General features: G+C 37.6%; 1 protein-coding gene across 13 annotated transcripts in view; it reads left to right on the top strand.

The window, feature by feature from the left end:
* OSBPL1A (oxysterol binding protein like 1A) overlaps positions 1–18,996 on the top strand; it is a 243,936-nt gene that overhangs the window by 136,825 nt on the left and 88,115 nt on the right. For 12 of the 13 annotated variants that reach the window (XM_072735104.1, XM_026006517.2, XM_072735109.1 and 9 more), the window contains one exon: positions 17,102–17,264. The exons of the other annotated variant lie outside the window; for it this stretch is intronic. In XM_072735104.1, coding sequence (XP_072591205.1) covers positions 17,102–17,264 — 163 coding nt within the window. The remainder of the gene's footprint in view (positions 1–17,101; positions 17,265–18,996) is intronic. 13 annotated transcript variants of the gene reach the window in all.

Raw genomic sequence — 18,996 nt, 5'->3', positions numbered from 1 at the left:
GTTATCTGCTAAGGCACCTTCATAAAACACAGTTTGAAATGGTGATGTAATTGATCTGTTCATCTTTGTTTTACAAATAAGGAGAGAAAAGCTTGAAGAGAGAGGCAGCTACTTCCCCACGTTTATGTAGCTAAGTGGGGGCTACACTTAGAGCCAAGTCCGGTATTCTGCCTCCAAATCAAGGAACAACCCCACTGTATCACACACAACCTGAATTAGGAAAACTTATGCATTAAAGAAGATAGTCCTCCTTGTTTCAAAGCTGACGTGGCCATCTACTAGCTAATTTCTCAATTTGACAAAAGGATACCAACTTTAGAAATAAGCAAATGGCCAAGCATATTGCAGTGTCTTCAGATTTTGCACAGAATACCTGTATTCCAGGCTCTCAGCGGGAGATGCTGTCTTTTTTTGAAAATTTTACTTGAGAGAGGTCACATTTTTAGAAGATACTGAATTCATCTGTTTTTCCAAATATTCTGTATTTTGTCCTAAAATTAGACTGTCAGAATGCTATAGCCTGAGCTATATTTTCTTAATTTTCTGAAAACTAGCCCTTGCTGAGTTGTAAATTGGAATTACTCCCTCAATTTCTATTGAGGGGCATCTCAAAAAAAATTAGCTTTAATGAAATTATTATTTTGCCCTTTAATACTCTTATTCCCCTATACATTACCCTGAAAAAGAAATTAGAGCTAAGGGCAAAGAGGGAGTTTGTTTTCCCTAAAGAACTGATACATTTTTTTTTCCTTGTGGACAATTAAAAGGGCATAATTGTATTTCTCTTTCTGTTTTGGCCTTAAGAGAATTCAGAGCCAGATTAGTGGCTTGTCCGCAGTATCTGTGGTAGGCTCCATCATTTGTAGGTCCTACCCTACTGCCCTATTAGAAATTGTTGTGTATTTTCATAGCCTCCCAGTTGGAAATCACTGGATGACAGCATTCTCTTGTGAATTACTTAAATGTGGTTGTACTCCAGAGTCCATTCAAGTGTGATGATTGTGTTTTGGGATTTTTCTGCAAGTAGTAAATACTAAGTAAATAGTTGTTATAGTGTAAGAACTAGCTAGATATGTACTCCATACTGTGGTTTTCTTTTATGTGGAGGATATATGCATTTTGGCATTAATTGCCTTTTTAATAGATAGTTTCAAGGGCCAAAGTTAAAATATATGGCAAATATTCAATTGAACCCTCCTTTTTTTTTCATATTCATGCAAATCAGACTTACTATGTATTTTAGACCAATATTTGGAAAAGGGTTTTCCTTTTTTTTTTTTTTTTTTGTGGTAAAATACAGAGAGCATAAAATTTATCATTACTGTTTGTAAATGCATAGTTCAGTAACATTAGGAACCTTGTGTTATGCAGCCATCGCCACCATCTAGAACTCTCCATCTCTTAGTTTCATCTAAACTGAAACTCTCTACCCATTAAACAGCAATTCCCCTTTCTCTTCTTCCCCCAGCCCTTGGCAACCATCATTCTTACTAGCTGTCTCCCTGAATTTGACCACTTTAGGAACCTCCAATAGGTGGAATTACTCTGTCCTTTTGTGCCTGCTTCATCTCGCTTATCATAATGCCTTTGGGTTCATCCACGTTGTATGGCAGGTGTCAGAATTTTCTTCCTCTTTAAGGTTGAATGATACTCCATTGTGTGTATACACACATTTTCCTTAACCGTTCATGCATCCATGTTGCACTTGTGTTGATGCCTTTTGTCTGTTGTGAATAGTGCTGCTATGAACGTTGAGTATACAGATAGGTTTTTGTGTCTCCACTTTCAGTTCCTGTGATGATGTACTCAGAAGTGGAATTCCTGGATCATATAGTTCTCTATTCATTTTTGGAGGACTTGTACTGTTTTTGTAGTGGCTACACCATTTTACATTTCTACTAACAGTGCATAAGGATATTGTTCTATAACCTATCCAACACTTGTTTTTCTCTTGTTGTTTTGATATAGTAGCCATCCTAATGGGTGAGAAGTATGGAAAAAGTTTTTGTGATAAGTAAAGTTAGTCACTTTTAGATCCAAATGTCAATCCCAGGGTTGACAGACTGTCTCTTCCTACATCGTTCCATAATTGCTCTGCAGAGCCATGATTTTCTTTTATTTTTAAGACCATTGAAAAGTTGCCCTGTTGAAGTGTGGTAGAGGGCACACAGTCTCCCGGGTGTCCTCTCTTTTTCCCTCCAGTTAAAAAAAAGCAGCTGCATAAAGCAAGGATGATTCTTGGTTTCTGTGGACTTAAGACTTGGCTTAGGTCTAAATATCAATATTTTACCTTTATTTTCATTATCTTTCTGTACTTTAGATAGCACATGTTGCCTTGCCATTGTATTTTGAAAGATCATTGCTTAATTGAGAAGAATTTTATCTTCTGTACAGAGTCAGCATAGGAAAATTTAAGATATATTTGAATCACCACAGATATAAAATATGAAACAAAGAAATTGATATACTTAGGTCAAGCCTACCTTCACCTGTCCATGGGAACTAATAAAGTAATATATCAAAAGCAGGAAATGATTAACCTGAGCATTAGAATTGAACAGAGAATTTAATGTATTCTGTAAGGAAATTATTATTTGATCTTTAGCCATATTGAGTATACAATTTCTATAAACCTTGAAGTCAATAGAAAATTTTAAAAATAAGATAGAAAATTGGGGAAAATATAACCACAAAGTTATCAAAAGGATCTTAGAGGGTCATTGAATTTTCTTCCATTTGCAAGAATCCTCTGTTTAGCTTCCTGCCTAGCTAGACCGTCATTTTACATGCTTATGAATGCTGTCATCAATGGATATACAGGCAGTGTACTCCAGTACTTACAAGCTTCGTGTCTGAGTCACACAGACCTGGTTTGAATACCAGCTCTGTCACTTAAGTTATGTGATCCTAGGCGGATCATGTAATCTCAAGAAGCTTGAGTTTCATCATTGTTTACAGCACCTACCTCATAGGATTGTGGGAGGATTGTATGAGCTAGTATGCTAAGTATTTATCGTAACACTTGGCATAAACACAGCTAGATACCAGCTCCTGCACTTCCTGCTGATAACTACTATTATAAATGATTTTCCCTTACGACCACACATTCCACTGTAGGAAAGCTTAAAACACTAGGTGGTTAAACCTTACGTTAAGGTGAAGCTTATTCCATTTTTCTTTTAATTCATGTCTGCATTCTGCAGCACCACAAAAACATGTTCTGTCTCCTGTGACAATACTTCAGTTAGTTGGATCAACCAGTAAATTCTTTTTCTCCCAGGCCAAGCATCTCCAAGTTCTTTTAACTGTCAGGCTTTCTAGATCCTTCCTTTTCTTACTCTTCAATGATCTCTGTTTTTTTCTAAAAGTGCATCATCCAGAAACAAAGTTAGTGTTCCACATGAAGTTTGAGTGCAGAACATGGTACCTCTCAGTTGGCTTTCCATCCAATTGGAGGAAAAGAGTCTTGATTGCTATGGTAGTAGTAGCCTACAGAGCCCCGTGGGAAGGGCCCTGCTAGCCTACCTCTCAGCCTCTCCTATGCTATGCTTAGTATATACTCCCTCCCATCTAACCAATCTGCTTTGTTCTGAGGACAGCAGTCCCCTCCTGTCCCCCAGACTTGGGAGCCTGTTCCTGCCTCAAAACATTCACTGTTCCTTTTCCTGGAACATGTTTCTCCCAGGTCCTTGCTTGATTTTTTCCCTTACTTTTTAAGCTTTTAACTCAGTTGGAACCTGATCATGAGTTCTCTGGTCGTCCTGTCTCCCAGGCCTTTCCTTCCCTTCCCAACTTCATTTTTGCTTTCAGTATTTTCTGCCACACTAAACACACTAAACATTTTTGCTTATTGGTTTCCCCCCAGTAGACTGTAAGTTCTCTGAGCACAGGGATTTTTAGTCTATTTTGTTCATTGGTGACCCTCTGCAGCCTATAATGGTGTAGGTGGTTGATGAATATTTGTTGCTTGAAAAGCACAACTCCTCTTTATGTATTAGAGCACAAGCACAAGTCAGGGGAGGGGCAGAGGAAGAGGGAGCAGCAGACTCCTGCTGAGCAGGGAGCCCCATTGATTGTTGTGGGGCTGGATCCCAGGACCCTGGGATCATGACCTGAGTAGAAGGCTGACGCTTAACTCACTGAGCTACCCAGGCACTCCCCAAAACAAAAAATTTTAAGTGTTCCTCTTGAAGGGAAAATAAGCCACATTCATTGTTTTAGGACTTTGGAGGTTTTCACCTCATTTTGTTTGCTTCATCAGTATTTTATTTTACATGTAATTTTATGTGCTCAAAAGATTTTTATCTTCTGTAAACTCGAATACAGATATTTAAAACAAGAATATTTGTTCTTTAACTAAATCTTAACAGAGCTTCCTGAGTAGAGAGCTTAAGATAAATTATCTTTCCAACTTAGAATGGCCAGACTCCCAAACCAGCTGCTTGATCTCTTCCGAGGGCCCTCCAAAGATGGTTTTCTCTTTGTGCCATGACTTGAAAACTTAGGAAGCACTGCTTTAAGATATTTAAAAAATTTTTTTTTCAGATGGAGTTACAACCCACTGAACTGTGATTCTAGCGTATTTTAGTGTTTGTTTTTGCCCTAGGTTGAGAACTATGAAAGCACTTGTTAAAACAATAAAACATCAAAATTCTGTAAAAATCAGGTTATCATCTTCCTGAACTTAATGTTCCACATACATAGATGTTTCCAGAGACCAAGCTGAAGGCATTAGAAAAAATAGAGTTGGACGTCAAGGTGTAGCTGTATAGTGAAATGGTCAGCAGCAACAGCAGGAGAGCTGCTTATACTTGCAACAACATGAGTGGTTCTGAAAAACATTGTACTTAGTGAGAGAAGCCAGATACAAAAGAATGTATCATACATGATTCCATTTATTTGAAATCAAGAACAGACAAACCCTAAAGCATGGCTCTGGAAATCAGAGCAGTGGTTGCTGAGGCGGGGCGGGGCGGGGGGGGGGGGGCGGTTGGAGAACGGTAGAGTGACTACAAAGGAGCCCAGGAGAATTGGGGGCAGGGCTAGAAATAATCTATCTTTGTAGTGGTGCTGGTTACATGGGGGTGTACTTGTGAAAATTCACTGAACTATACATTTAAAATGGATTTTACTGTGTAAATTTTTTAAAAATCACTTAAAAATTAGATTTGGTAGGTGTTGCTTCTGTGTATAACTTTCTGGAGTTATTTTCATCAACGGACCTCTCAACTACAGAGGACTTGAATAACTCAAAATAAGATTTGTTTAGATTATGATTAAACTTCTCTGCTTTTAAAAATGATGTTTATATCTCTTGTGGCCTATCTTGAAAAAAATTTATTTCGAGGATACATAAAATATATAAATCTGTGGTGAGTGATTATGTAACAGTAAGCTATTTTTAGGTGGAAGCTTTGCAACCATAATGAGATAGGAGTGTGCTTAACAGAATCTCAGTTGGGATTTTCATACTAGATGCCTCAGAAGGCCATGCGTTCTGCACTGTTTGAGAGTACCTTTCAAACATTTTGTGTTTGATGCAATGCCAATTTTTTGCAAATTTGATGCAAACATCAATTCTTGAGTAGACATACTTAAAGGAATTTTTCTAATTGTAAAGTTAGAGATATGTGGAAGATGCATAGAAATGTACAGAAAGCTATTTTCTGCTAAACATGGAGAGAAATATGAAAACCAGAGCCCAACAAACCACTGGTGGGATTTTTCTGTGTTTTGGTTTATGCGTGTTGGCAAACACACAAATGCAGTATATGTATCTGTTTAATATTCTACATGGTTTTCAGTAGCATCAGAGTGAATATTTTTTTCAGACATATTCTTTGAAACATGTTTGCAGGCAGACTGGGTGGCTCAGGGGTTTAGCGCCGCCTTCAGCCCAGGGAATGATTCTGGAGACCCAGGATCGAAGTCCCACATCAGGTTCCCTGCATGGAGCCTACTTCTCCCTCTGCCTGTGTCTCTGCCTCTCTCTTTCTCTCTGTGTCTCTCATGAATAAATAAATCTTTAAAAAAAAAAACATGTTTGCATTATCAATATATGAGTAATATTTTTATGCCCTTACTCTTGCCAAATACTGTTTTTTAATATAATTTTATTGACCTATAATTGATGTACAGTAACCTGCACATATTTAAGTGTAACTTTTGATGTGTTTACAGTAGTGAAACCATCACTCCAATCAAGATAAAGAATACTTCTGTTATTTCCAGAAGTTTGTTCCTGCCTTTTGTAATACCCCCCACTTTCCCACCTACCCCAATACACAGGCACTATTTATCAACTTTTATCACTAGGGATCAGTGGGAGTTTTCTAGAATTTTACATAAATGGAATCCTACAGTTTGTACTTTTTGGGAGGTGTAGGAGGTTTGGCTTCATATTCGTCCATGTTGCACAAATCGCTAGTTCGTTCCTTTTCATTGCTGAATAGTTATCCATTTCATAATGTACTTTTTTTTTAAACCTATTGACTTATGGATTGTTTCTAGCTTTTGGCTATTGCAAATAAAGGTATTAGTATTTGTACAAGTCTTCAGTGGACATAATGTTGCATTTCATTTAGGTAAATAACCTAGGATTAAGTAGAATGGCCAGGTCATATGGGAAATGAATGTTTATGGGGCTTTTAATTTTTTTTTTTTTTTAGTTTTTTAATTTTTAAAAAATTGAAGTAGAATTCACAAGACATAAAAATAACTGTTTTGAGTGTGGAATTCAGTGGCACTTAGTAAAGCACAGGGTTGTGCAACCATCACCTCTATCTACTTGCACAACAATTTTCATCACTTCAGAAGGGAACTTTGTACCCAGGAAGCTGGCACTCCCCATCCCCTGAAAATGACTACCTGTATTTTGTCCCTATGGATTTGCCTGTTTTCAGCGTTTCACATAAATGAGTCATACGCTGTGTGAACTTCTGATGTCTGGCTTTTCACTTACATACTGTTTTTGATCTTCATGCTCATAGTACTACGTATCAGTACTTTGTTCCTTTTTATAGCTGGATAGTTTTCCATTGTATGTATATAACACATTTATTCATTCATTTGTGGATATTTGGGTTGTTCCCAGCTTTTGGCTGTTGGGAATAGTGCTACTTTGAACCTTTTTGTATAGGTATTTGTTTGAACACATGTCAGTTCTTTTGGGAATATATATAAGAGCAAGTTTCCTAGGTTGTATGGTGGTTTTATGTTTAGCTTTTTGAGGAATCACCAAACTGTTTTCTACTACATGTACCATTTTATGCCCCCATTAGCAGTGTACAAAGGTTCATTTTCTCCACATCCTTGTCAATACTTGTTATTTTCCGTTTTTAATTTTTAATTTTTTTTTTAATTTTTAAATTTTTTTTAAGATTGATTGATTTTAGAGACTATGAGCATCAGAGAGCCTGATGTGGGGCTGGATCTCATGACAGTGAGATCATCGCCTGAGCCAAAAACCAAGAGTTAGATGCTCAACTGATTGCACCATCCATGCGCCCCTTTATTTTCCTTTAAAAAAAAAAAAAGTGATCCTAGTGGGTATAAAGTGATATCTCAATGATTTGCATTCTGTAATGCCTGAGGGTGTTGAGTATCTTTTCATAATTTGTTGGCCATTTGTATATTTAGAGAAATGTCTGCTCAAATCATTTGTCCGTTTTTAAATTGGGTGGTCATTCTATTGCTGAGTTATAGGAGTTCCTTATAGTCTTCATACAAGTCCTTTATTGGTTACGTGTGACTTACAGATATTTTCTCTTGCTTGCCTTTCTCTTAACATTATCTTTTGAAAAGCAAAATTTTTGATATTAATGATGTCCAAGTTTTTTTTTTGTATATATATTGCTTTTTCTGACCTATTTAAGAAATCTTTGCCAAGCCTATAGTTGCTAAGATTTTCTCCTGTGTTTTCTTCCAGAAGCGGCCTAATTTTAGCTTTATGTTTGGGTCTGTACACCCATTAAGAGATAGATTTTGTTTTTGTTCTCTTTTTGATATATGAGGAGAAACTAGAGTCCTAAATAAACAGAGATATCCTTATTTGTATCAGAAGACTCAGTATTGTTAAGATGTTTGGTCTCCCTAAATTGATTTATAGAGTCAAAGTAATCCCAGGCAGAATTCCAGCAAGGTTTTTTGGTTTTGTTTTATTTTGGTAGAAATTGATAAACTGATTCTCAAATTTATATAGAAATGCAAAGGGCCTTATAATAACTAAACCAATTTTGAAAGAGAACAAAGTCAGGGGCACCTGGGTGGCTCAGTGGTTGAGTGTATGGGGCTCAATCCCACAACCCTCAGATCATGACCTGAGCCGAAATCAAGAGTTGGATGCTTAACCGACTGAGCCATCTAGGCTCCCCACGTTATTAGTATTATCTTTAATCTGAAGTTCTTTGCAGTGGTCTTTATGATAATAGGTGTATTTTGGGAGTTAATATAGTCTGTAAATCTTTATAACCAAGCTCTACTAATCTGTAGCATATGACAGTATCCTGAAGTTACTCTGCATCTTGTACCTTACCCTTGGCCATGTGGCATGTGGACCATGGGAGGGCATGGTTGTCCATCTGTATATTTCCTACATGTGTATATTATATCTTTATTTTTTTGACTAATATTTGTCTAATTTTTTTTGACAAAAATAAATACAAAAGACTTTCTAATACTTGGTGGTTACACTCTATTTAGAGACTAACCAAAGGCAAGAAGGAGCCACTGAAAAGCTTTAAGAAGTAATGTTGGATTTGCATTTTTAATATATGAGCTGGGTAGGAATGTGAAGTGTCTTTTTCTCACCTTGTAATCTCAGGGTAAAATCTCCTTGGATTAACCAGTCTCTTATTCTATTTTGTATCCCCAGCACTTTACTTTGGAAGAGTAGTAGGTGTTCAGTAAACATTTTTTAACTAAATGGAAATTCTCTTAAATCAGTAATTCTTATCAGGAACCACATCCGAATAATCTGTAGCGCTTTGGGGAAAAAAAATTACATGTACTAATGTTAGTATTAGCATTAAACAGGAAACTCCAAGCTACCTAACATTAGCTTAAATAAGTTAGAGATTCTTTTTCCATCTTAAAGAAGATAGGAGTTGAGCAATACGAGCCTAGGATAGTAGTTTCAGATGTTAGGGGCTATTCCATATATCAAATGATGGTCAGCAGGAAGGAGCAAAGGGCCAAAGTAGATGTGTGCCCTTCCCTTTAAGGAGATCTGGTGAATTCCCCACAATACTTGTATTCTTTGTGGGCAGAACTTAGTCATATGGCCCCAGCTGCCAGAGAGACTGAAAAATAATCTTTTAGCTGGAGGGCATTATAGCCAGCTAACAAATTGGGATTCTTCTATAGATAGTGGGAGAAATTAGCAGTTTCTGTAATAGTACACAAACCTTGTTCATTCTTGGAAGTCTTGATTCAGTTGGTCTGGGCTAAAATTAGGCCTTCTAATTAAAACAAACAAACAAAAACAACCAAACAGATCATATTAGCTGATCTAGATATACTCTTCATGATGGAGAACCGTGGCTCTAAGCCAGGTTTTGAACAGGACAGATCTACTCATTCTTGGAATGAGAAATCTTTCTCCTGGTGAGCATGGATTCAGCACGTTTCTAATCTGCCTTATGAATTTGACATTTTACAGTGATGTAATCCCTGACAGGGGTCCAAGTGATGGTTTTAACAGATGTTTTGTTGTAGTCCAGGTCAGTCTGCTTCACACACTCCGCCCCCATTTTCTTGGTCCACCAACCTGATAACCATTAACCTTCTTGGACACACCCTCCCCCAATCTCCCTAAAGTGAAACCCGCTGTTTTCTGAGACTTATGATCACTTATTTCCATCACAATGTTACTGTCACACCGTGGATTGGAAAGCTTATGGGATTTGAAGTTAAAAGATCTTGGTTGCAGTTCTTATTCCTCTAACCTATGGCAAGGAACTTAAACTTTATGATCTTCAGTTTATACACATACACACATACTCCTCATAGGGTTGTTAACATTTAATGAACTAATAGTATGCAAAAGTGCCTTTTAAACTGTAAAACGCTATACAAATAATCAGTTGTAGATATAAAATTAGTCCTATGCACACAGAACCATGGTTCATACAAATGCTTATGAAATTCTTTTTTTCTTTTTTTTCTCTTTTTTCTCAATGAACTCACAATGAAGTTAATAAGATTTTTAGAGACATTTCTGTTAAGGGCCCTGCACTTGAGTTATTTCTTGGTAAACCTCGAAATATAGATACTAGTTGAAAAAAGAATTTATTCAAAAGAATTATTTTGCATTGCTTCAATGCCCTCTCTACCTTTCTTGTTATTATATACCTTAATGTTTATTCATTTTAAAATACTGTTTCAATGATTATTTTTAGGGATATTCCAGGAACCATTCTTAGCAGTAGGAAATTCAGTTATGAACAGATATTTGATGGGGTTAAAAAGACATGATTAAGAAAGTATTTGAAAAAATTTCAGAATCTTTATTAAATAGCTGATTTAGAATTTTACCCTTTTAATATAGTCAACACCAATTTATTACATTACATTGAAAGTTGTTTAAAGTGTGTTTAATATATTCCATTACATGGCAATTTAGCATTCTGCTGTATACATGATACGTGAAAACTTTTTGAAACTTTTAATATACTATAAAGTAGAATATTATATATTGGAAATTATGCATTGAACTGTGCATAGTACTTTTAGGAATATAATCCTGTAAGTGCTACTTCTGGAATAGAAAGTAAACATACTTGTGGAAACTTCAGTGTAGATACACCTTATATAAGTGTTATAATTGTAGTCAAATGATTCATCTTTGCAATTGAAAGAGAAAATTATTTATGAGACCTTACTTGTACCAAGTTATTTTAAGTACAAGAACCATTGAACAAGGCAGTGGAGTAAATACATGTTGAATCTGCTGTTGGAAGTATACTGTGGAAGTGAATAGTTCTACATTGTTATATTGTTTGTATGTATTACTAGTTTCTCATTGATGTTATTTCTTTGAGACATTATTTTTAAATCAGTCTGACAAAAATAAGTACTTTTGTACTTATTCCTGAGTTTGTATTCCTCCCAGTATCATTACCACATTGCTTTTAAAAACCTCCATTTATTTGTCAAATATTTCTTCAGTGCCTGTTTATTGGGCTCTTTCCTATACATAGGAGTAGCCAGTTATCCCCCAAATTCCTCCTTGATTTAAATGTCTAAAGATATACTTGGAAGTGACTTTAATAGATTACTAGCAGAAACTTGTTAGCAGTTTAACAAGTTCCATTGAGGTTATTTTACTTAGAGTATGTCAGTAAGTCAACAACCAGATACAGGCCCTCATCTACCTAAGGGCAGAGAGGCACGGTGGTTAATTCCCAGTGGGATTTCCTTTTTCTCTTGTCTTGAGCCAAATTGAGGAAGATAGCAATGCCAGTAAGAAAGGGACATTTTTTAATGATGCAAGAGCCAGTGGCCATTGACTGTAAGCAACAGGAAAATGAACAGCTGCCTTGTTCTAGGCTGACCAGGTTAGTGTGAATGAGGCTTTAAAAGGCCTTAGAAATGATGATTTTTTTATCACAGGGAGAACTTTTTTATGTTGTATATGTTAGACTAGAGGATTCTTACTACATCACATGCTGTGATCAGTAAGTTGGTAACCTCTTTGTTATTCTCTGTATTTCGTATATTCATGTTGAAGCAAAAGCAGTTAGGACAAAACTTTATTACCCGTATCTACCCATCTAAATCTGTGCACATCTACACTCTGCCTTTTTTCTTGCAGCTAAGGATGAACTTTTCCATGCCCTGACAAAGGCCAATTATATACTTGTGGATTACATCCCATCCTTTTAGCAAATTGGAGAACATCATTCCAGCTGTCCTGTCCTCTCACTCCCACATCATTAATTACCCCTGCTCTATTGAATCTTTCCCATCAGGATAGAAACGTGCTGAGTTGTCTTCCATAATAAAGCCTTGTTGACTTTCCTGTCCCCTTCCAGCAATTGCCCCAGTAGTCGTCTTCCCTTTTTAGCAAAACTTCTTAGGTTTGGACTATACTCTCCAGGTTTCCTCTCTCATTTTTCTTGGCCCACTCCAGTCAGGGCTTTTGTCTTCAGTATCCTTTCAAACTCTGCTGAAACTGCCAGATGTTAAGTTCACCATCGATCCTGTCACCAAACCTAGAGGTCCTTTTTCCTAGTTCCCATATTTATCATTGGTGTTTGACATGGTTGATGCCTAAATCCTCTTTGAAAAGTTCTCAGATGCTTACAGGACACCACATACACCTAGTTTTCCTTCTGTATCTCTTCCTCTCTCTCTTTGTTTCCTTGTACTGGTTCCTCTATCAGAAGAAAAAGTAAGTCTTTGGATTTCTTCCTATTTACACCGCACTTTCTCCCTCAGTGATTCCTTACAGCTTCCTTATTCTTTCAGCTCATAATATATTTACAAAATACTTCCAGAGTTCTATTTCCAGCCTGGACCTCTTCCTTGAACACCTGATTTGATGTCTGTCTACTTGACACCTACACTTGGATGTCTGATAGCATCTCATACCTACCATATATGAAAGGAGTTCCCAATTGTCCCCATTCCTTCTGCAGTCTTCCCTCTTTTAGGTAACCATGGCTCTGTCTTTAGTTGCTTAGGCCAAAACTGTGAAATCATCCTTGATTTTTTTTTTTTAACGTATCCTATAGGCAGGCACCCTGTCAGCAAATTATTTAGGCCTTCTTACAAAGCGTATTCAGAATCTCACTACTTAAGAACACTTTTCGTTGCTCTTACCCATCTCTTACCTGGACTGTTTTAGCAGCCTCTTAAGGGATCTTATTGATTTGACTCTTGACCTCACCCTGGCTCTCCACGAGGTCAGCCAGGGAGATTGTATTCAGCTGTAGATCAGACAACTTTACTTCTCTGCTCACCTCTGCTCAGAGCCCCTCCATCAGTTTCCCATCCCACAGATTCAAAGCCAGGGTTCTTAAGGCCACCTGCAAGCTTTCTGCAGTCCTTTCCTGCCGCAACTGCCTTGTGTAGCCTGCCTCCTCTCCAGACTGTACCAAGCAGATCTGCTTCGATCCCTGAAGCATATTTATTCCTACATAAGTGTCTTTTTTAGTAATGGAATGGACAGAAGAAAAGTCTTCGGGAACATCAGGAAATGCATCACGCTTGGAAAGGTGGTATTGGGATGGCGCAGAAGAAGAGCATTAGAATCCATGAAAGCTTCAAACAATAATGTGTGTAAAGATACTTTGTAAATCCATAAAACAAAGTATGTCTACACGCTGTGTTCCTGAGGCTATATATATTATCACACTTGATTGTGCCTCAGACATGGGCTCAGACCTTAATTTTCCTGGACCTTGGAGGTGAGGTAGTCATTCAGCCTGACACTGCATTTAGAAGTAACTCTGACAGTCATTTACATGAGCTCCATCCTCCTACAGCGAAACAATTAGGTAGTCTTCTGGGAGCAGAAGAGCCTTTACCAACAATAAAGGACCAGGCCCACTTTAACAGCTATGTGGCCACAGCAGAGAGTCATCTAAAGCACACATAACTTAAAAAGTTTTGAAGTCCATCTAGTGTTGGTCCCATAACCACAAAAATAAGTGTCAATGTAATTCCTTACCTGAGAGAGAAAATTAGACATTTTAAATTCAGGTCTAGTATTTCAGTGTTAAGCCAATACATTCTGTGTTCTTGTAGCCATACATCAATCACAAGGAGTAAGGCTGATGCTATTTAGCTGATGGGAGTGTGGCCAGTTGAAAGAGCTTTACTAGATTGATCAAGGCCAGAATCTCCTCTAACCTGTAATTGGATAATTGGACACAGTATTCTGTGAATACTCTCGCCTACTCCCCACCTAGTAGTGTGTTTTTGCCAGATTTAATTATTGTCTCTGTCCAACTTAGCTTCTGTGGAACATGGGGAAATAGAGTACTTAATAGAAGGAGAGTAGATAAAATGTGTGTACTGGCTAGCATGTAACTTTAAAACTCTTGATTCTTTAGCCTGCATCTGCTCACTGTTAGTGTGACGAACACTTTGGAAGTGTTCATTGTGAATTTCCAACTGCCAGCATGAAATGGAGTGAGATATAAGATGATCATGTTGCTGTGGTTTGAGAAGACTCTAGTGGAAAAGCTTCTATTTGCATTAATCTAAAGCAGTACAGGCGTGGATATGGGTTTATTATTAAGAGTATGATGGTTTAGTTCTTAAATTATTCCTAGTAAGTATGACATTTATGTTTGCTATGTTACATGTTAATTTTTGTTATGGGAAAGTTACAGGGCTGAGGGTATACATTTTATATTTGAATTTTATATTTAATTTGAAAAAATGTCACTCATATTCTAGAAAGGTTCTTATGTAATTATAAACATATATGTTGGGCTTCTGCAGTAATTTTTTAATGCCAGGTTGTCTCCTGGTGTTTCTGAAATACTGAGAGTGTAGAGGATTTGAAATTACATTATTCCAGTGATCTAACTGGCTAAATGGTATCGATGGCAGTTAAGTGTGATCCTAGATGCTTCTCTAAAGCAATAAAGAGCTCTTTACTGTAGTTTCTGTGATGTATGTACCTACTCTCAGGTACATCACTGTACATGATGAAAGCAATTGTCATTTTGTGTGTAATTTTAGAGTAAGATGCCTTGAAACAAGTACAAATGCAGTCAGATCAACAAGTTAAAAACAAGGTAAGAGCTAGAATAGTGGTGAGAGTCTCTTCTGTTTCTGCTTCCCACCCCTTTCACTCCTCTTAAGAACAAGTGAGAACATATGTCCAAGTAGCAGAAATGAAGTGGTGCTTATTTTAGATGGATAAAGGATAAATTGAATTTTGAATAAGATTTTGTTGAGGGAACATGGTATTTGGGGGCCTTGATCATTTCTTTTGCCACTATTCTAAAATCTAGGTGTATGTAGGTATAAAACTAATGTATTTGTGAACTAGAAGCATTAATTTAATTGATTCGTATATTGAAAGGTTCAGCGTCAACAGTGCATTTGCATTTTGATATTTGAAAAGTTAAAAAGATAGCAGGAGCAGGTAGGCAGGGTGAAGGAGCTTGGATCCTCCTGCAGTGGTATTTTTGGAATCTACATATATAACAGGGCTATAAAGATCTTTTCATTTCAAGAAAGGATCACTTTGGACATTGTGCTCAATTTTGTAGTCCTTGTTTACAGATAAATGAATTGTCTAACCCATGAAATGAGGGAGAACAATTTGTCTTGTTTTGTTTTTTAAGTTGACTCCAGCCATAATCAGAATATTTCCTCCTTTGGAGATAAAAATATAGATTATAGGAGTATTTGTAAGTATTTTGCAGTTTCTTAAAAACTGTGATTATGTAAATATTTAATCTTTTTATTTCTGCATGTTTTTGCTTATTTACTATTTATTGCTCTTATTTTGTGATCACAAACAATAAGTCAATAATCTGATGATAATCTCATTACTGTAATGATAAACACTAAGGTGCCTGAGGACTGGAACTGTTCCCAAGATGATAAAGGTTTTACTCTATTTCTGTTAGGAACTTAGGATTTCAATAAGGCTGTATTTTTAAGTTCTGTCCAGGACTCTCAGTGTTGAACCTGATGTGGCTCTCAGCAACTCAGGGCTGCAGAGGAGTCTGGTGTCAGAATCACAGCGAGGAGAATGTGCTGGGGATGTCAGGAGGTGAAAGGGTGAGATTCAGCAGAGAGACTAATTCAGGGAGCAGCTGAGTGGGCTCTGTGACTCCCAAGACCCAGACACTGAACTTGAAACCTGTAGAAGTTGTAGAGTCTCCCTATTCGGTGCTTCTCAAACTGTTGGAATAGCCCCTGCTGTGGATATAGGAGAAAGGAAGCCATAGTGCTCCTGATTCTACCAGTGTCACCCAGTGCAGCTTTCTAAAACATCTGTTTCCTGTGTTGGAGTTATTTTTGAGAAAGGTTCTGTTCTGCTAAAGTTAAAAAAAAAAAGTAAATAAAGGTTGAAGGCTACTGATAGAGGATTCCACTGTTGTCTAATTTTTAGGTGAAGCAGCTAAGAAACGTGAGATTCCTAGAGTTCTGATGCCAAGATGGGTAAAACTGTCCGCATCAAATCTAGCACCTGCTCTGTTGTAGGAGGATTGGCTTACCTAAATTTCAGGAGGTGTTAGTTAACTGCACAGGTTGAGATGCTCTTGTATTTAGTCAGGAGGATAGATTATCTTATTAAAAGATGAAAAATCAAACCAGGTTTTGCCTTTTTTATAATCCCTTTTTGTTGTTAGTGTAAAAAATTCAAGGTAAAATATGGAACTGTAACCAAAATATGGAATCGAAAAATGGAAGTCAAAATGTCATTGCCTGGCTACTCATTTCCTTTCATTTGAGATATAAGCTATTTTGGAAGTAAATTGGAGGATTCTGTCTTAAGCTTTTTTTTTCTTTGCCTTTTTTTTTTTTTAATTTTCTTTTTTAAGAGCATGTGAGTGGGGTGGGAGGCGAGGGTATAGAGAGACTATCTTGAGCAGACTCCCCATTAAGTGCAAGCCCAACATGTGACTCCATCTCCCCACCCTGAGATCAAGATTTGAGCTGAAATCAGGTGTCGGACACTTAACCTACTAAGCCACCCAGGCGTCCCGATGGTATCTTATGCTTTAGTGTGGTACACATTTTAATACTCAGAATGGCTTTAATTATTTTGTTCAAAAACTGGCTTAATTTCATGATTAATATTGAGAGACTATATTTTTAAAAAACTTTGACTTGTGAATTGGCTCATGTTCTAATACTAGAATCTTGATCCTTTGAGCCAAATTTGCTAGTCTTAATCCGTTTTCATTAGCTAGAGCTGTTGTAAGAAAAGGCTCCATGGGAAGAACAGAATTGGTTTAGTAATTGTGCTCATTCATCCGTGTGTGTATATCACACGACTGTTTTCATTTCTGTTGTTGCAGTTGAACTGGATCAAAAGCAAATAAATTTTACCTCCTTCTGCATAAGTCGATGTCTCCTGTCACTCTGAAGTCTTTTTTTTTTTTTTTAAATATCTGTTTTCTTCTAGGTGAGGAATTTTAAGTTGGAACAAGAACAAGAAAAAAACAAAATTTTGTCAGAAGCACTGGAGACTCTGGCCACCGAGCATCATGAATTAGAGCGGTCTCTGGTTGAAGGCTCACCTCCTCGAAGCATCCTCAGTGAGGACGAGTTCTATGATGCACTGTCAGGTAACGCTAGCATCCTGCCATCTGTGTTGTTGGCGATTGGAAGCCCAGCACCTAGATGTCTTTGGAGGGTAGATGTCATCTAGAGTGTGGTGGACTGAGCAGATGTAACACTACCGCTTCCCACACCATCTGTCTTCTGTGTTTTGTTATTGAGGCAGGAAGCTGAAAGTTGAGAATGAGCCTGTCTCCATTTACGGTGTATGCTAAGCTAGCGAGGGAGTGCTAAAGAATTTGATTTTTTTCTCTTGTATTCAGCGTCCGTTAAATACATCCTAGTGCCAGGTGCTATCGCATATTTAAGGATAGAGAAAGTTAACTGTTGTCAGAGAGTACTCTGTACCCTCAAAGGATGCAAATAAGTAACACGTGGTTATAGTAAGTACAGTGTGTCAAGTGCCACTGTAGAGGTGAGACCAGGGTGTGGCTAGAGCAGAGGAAAAGCAGTGCTTAATTTTGCCTCAAATAAATGCCAAAAAACTCATACTGATGAGCGCGGACTCCCATTGCCAAAATTGGAATCCTAACTCTGACATTTGCTGGCTGCATGACCCTGGATAAGTTCTGTAACCCTTCTGGTTTTCCGTTTACACCTATTTAAAATAGGGATGAGTAGATTGTCGATATCAATAGGCTGAGGCAGGATTAAACTAATTCCTATCTTAAAACTATGTTTAGAACCTGCCTGATACGTACTAGGGGCTCCAGAAATAGGAGACATGTCAGGAGGTAGGACTCCCCTGGGAGGGGGTGGCCCACTGAGTGGTTCTGCCTTTGAGGGAATGACTTCAGAGTTTTTGAGGGTGGTAAGGGTGGGGGAGTGGCTGGAGGTGAGCAAGGCTGAGAGCAGCTCTCTAAAGTGAGGCAATCAAGTTCTTAGAGAATAGATGGATCTGTGCAATTACTGGTCGCCTGGAACTTGACCACAGAAGCAGGAGACCCTGGTGGATAGCAGGTGTGAAAGGATCACATTCAGAATAAAGGAAGCACCCCAAGGAGAGGCAATAGAAATGAAAACTAAAGATTGGGTTAAGGAGATTAAAAACAGTGTGATCGTATAAGACAGAGAAAATGATTGTTTGGTGGGCTTTTGGAGAAGAGATTCATTATGAGAGAAGCGGCAAATAGGGCCTTCATTTGTGGGAAGTGTGAAATAATCAAATAATGGGAAAAGTAATTTTAATAGCCAGATTTAGGAATAATTAAAGAAAAGAGGATACTGATGATGATGATGTTACTTAGAAAAGGCATTTGTGAAAGGAGTGACTCATTGGGAAGAGAAAGTAAAGCTAGGATTTGGAAGCAGTGGGATGAGTGACCCGGCATAGGAAGTGTTTAACATGACTGAGGGAGGTGGGAGAAGAGGGGGAATAACATTGAAGGCTGCAGACATTTTTTCACACCTACCCTGTGCCAAGTCCAGTAGTGTCATGTCCTGTATTCCTTCCGTCGGGGGCATCCAAAAGGGAAAGTCACTAGAGGGATCATAGGATTAAGTACAAAGAGGTCTGAATGTAATAGAGCCCAGATGCATCCTTTGTGTTTTTTTTTTTTTTTAAGAAAATGTTAAGAAAAATTGTGATAAACAATGTAAAAGTATGTGCATTACTCTGTGAAAGTTTCCCTTCATCCCTTATCCTAATTATGCACTCTTTCTTGGAAGGTCTTACTGACAGCCTTTTAGATTCTCTTCCAGGCCCTTTTTAAGGCAGTCCCATGTATATGTGTACATGTA

Source organism: Vulpes vulpes, chromosome 13 (assembly GCF_048418805.1).
Source record: "Vulpes vulpes isolate BD-2025 chromosome 13, VulVul3, whole genome shotgun sequence".
NCBI lineage: Eukaryota > Metazoa > Chordata > Mammalia > Carnivora > Canidae > Vulpes > Vulpes vulpes.
Note: the sequence above shows the minus strand (reverse complement) of the source record. Positions and strands in the feature narration are given on the sequence as shown.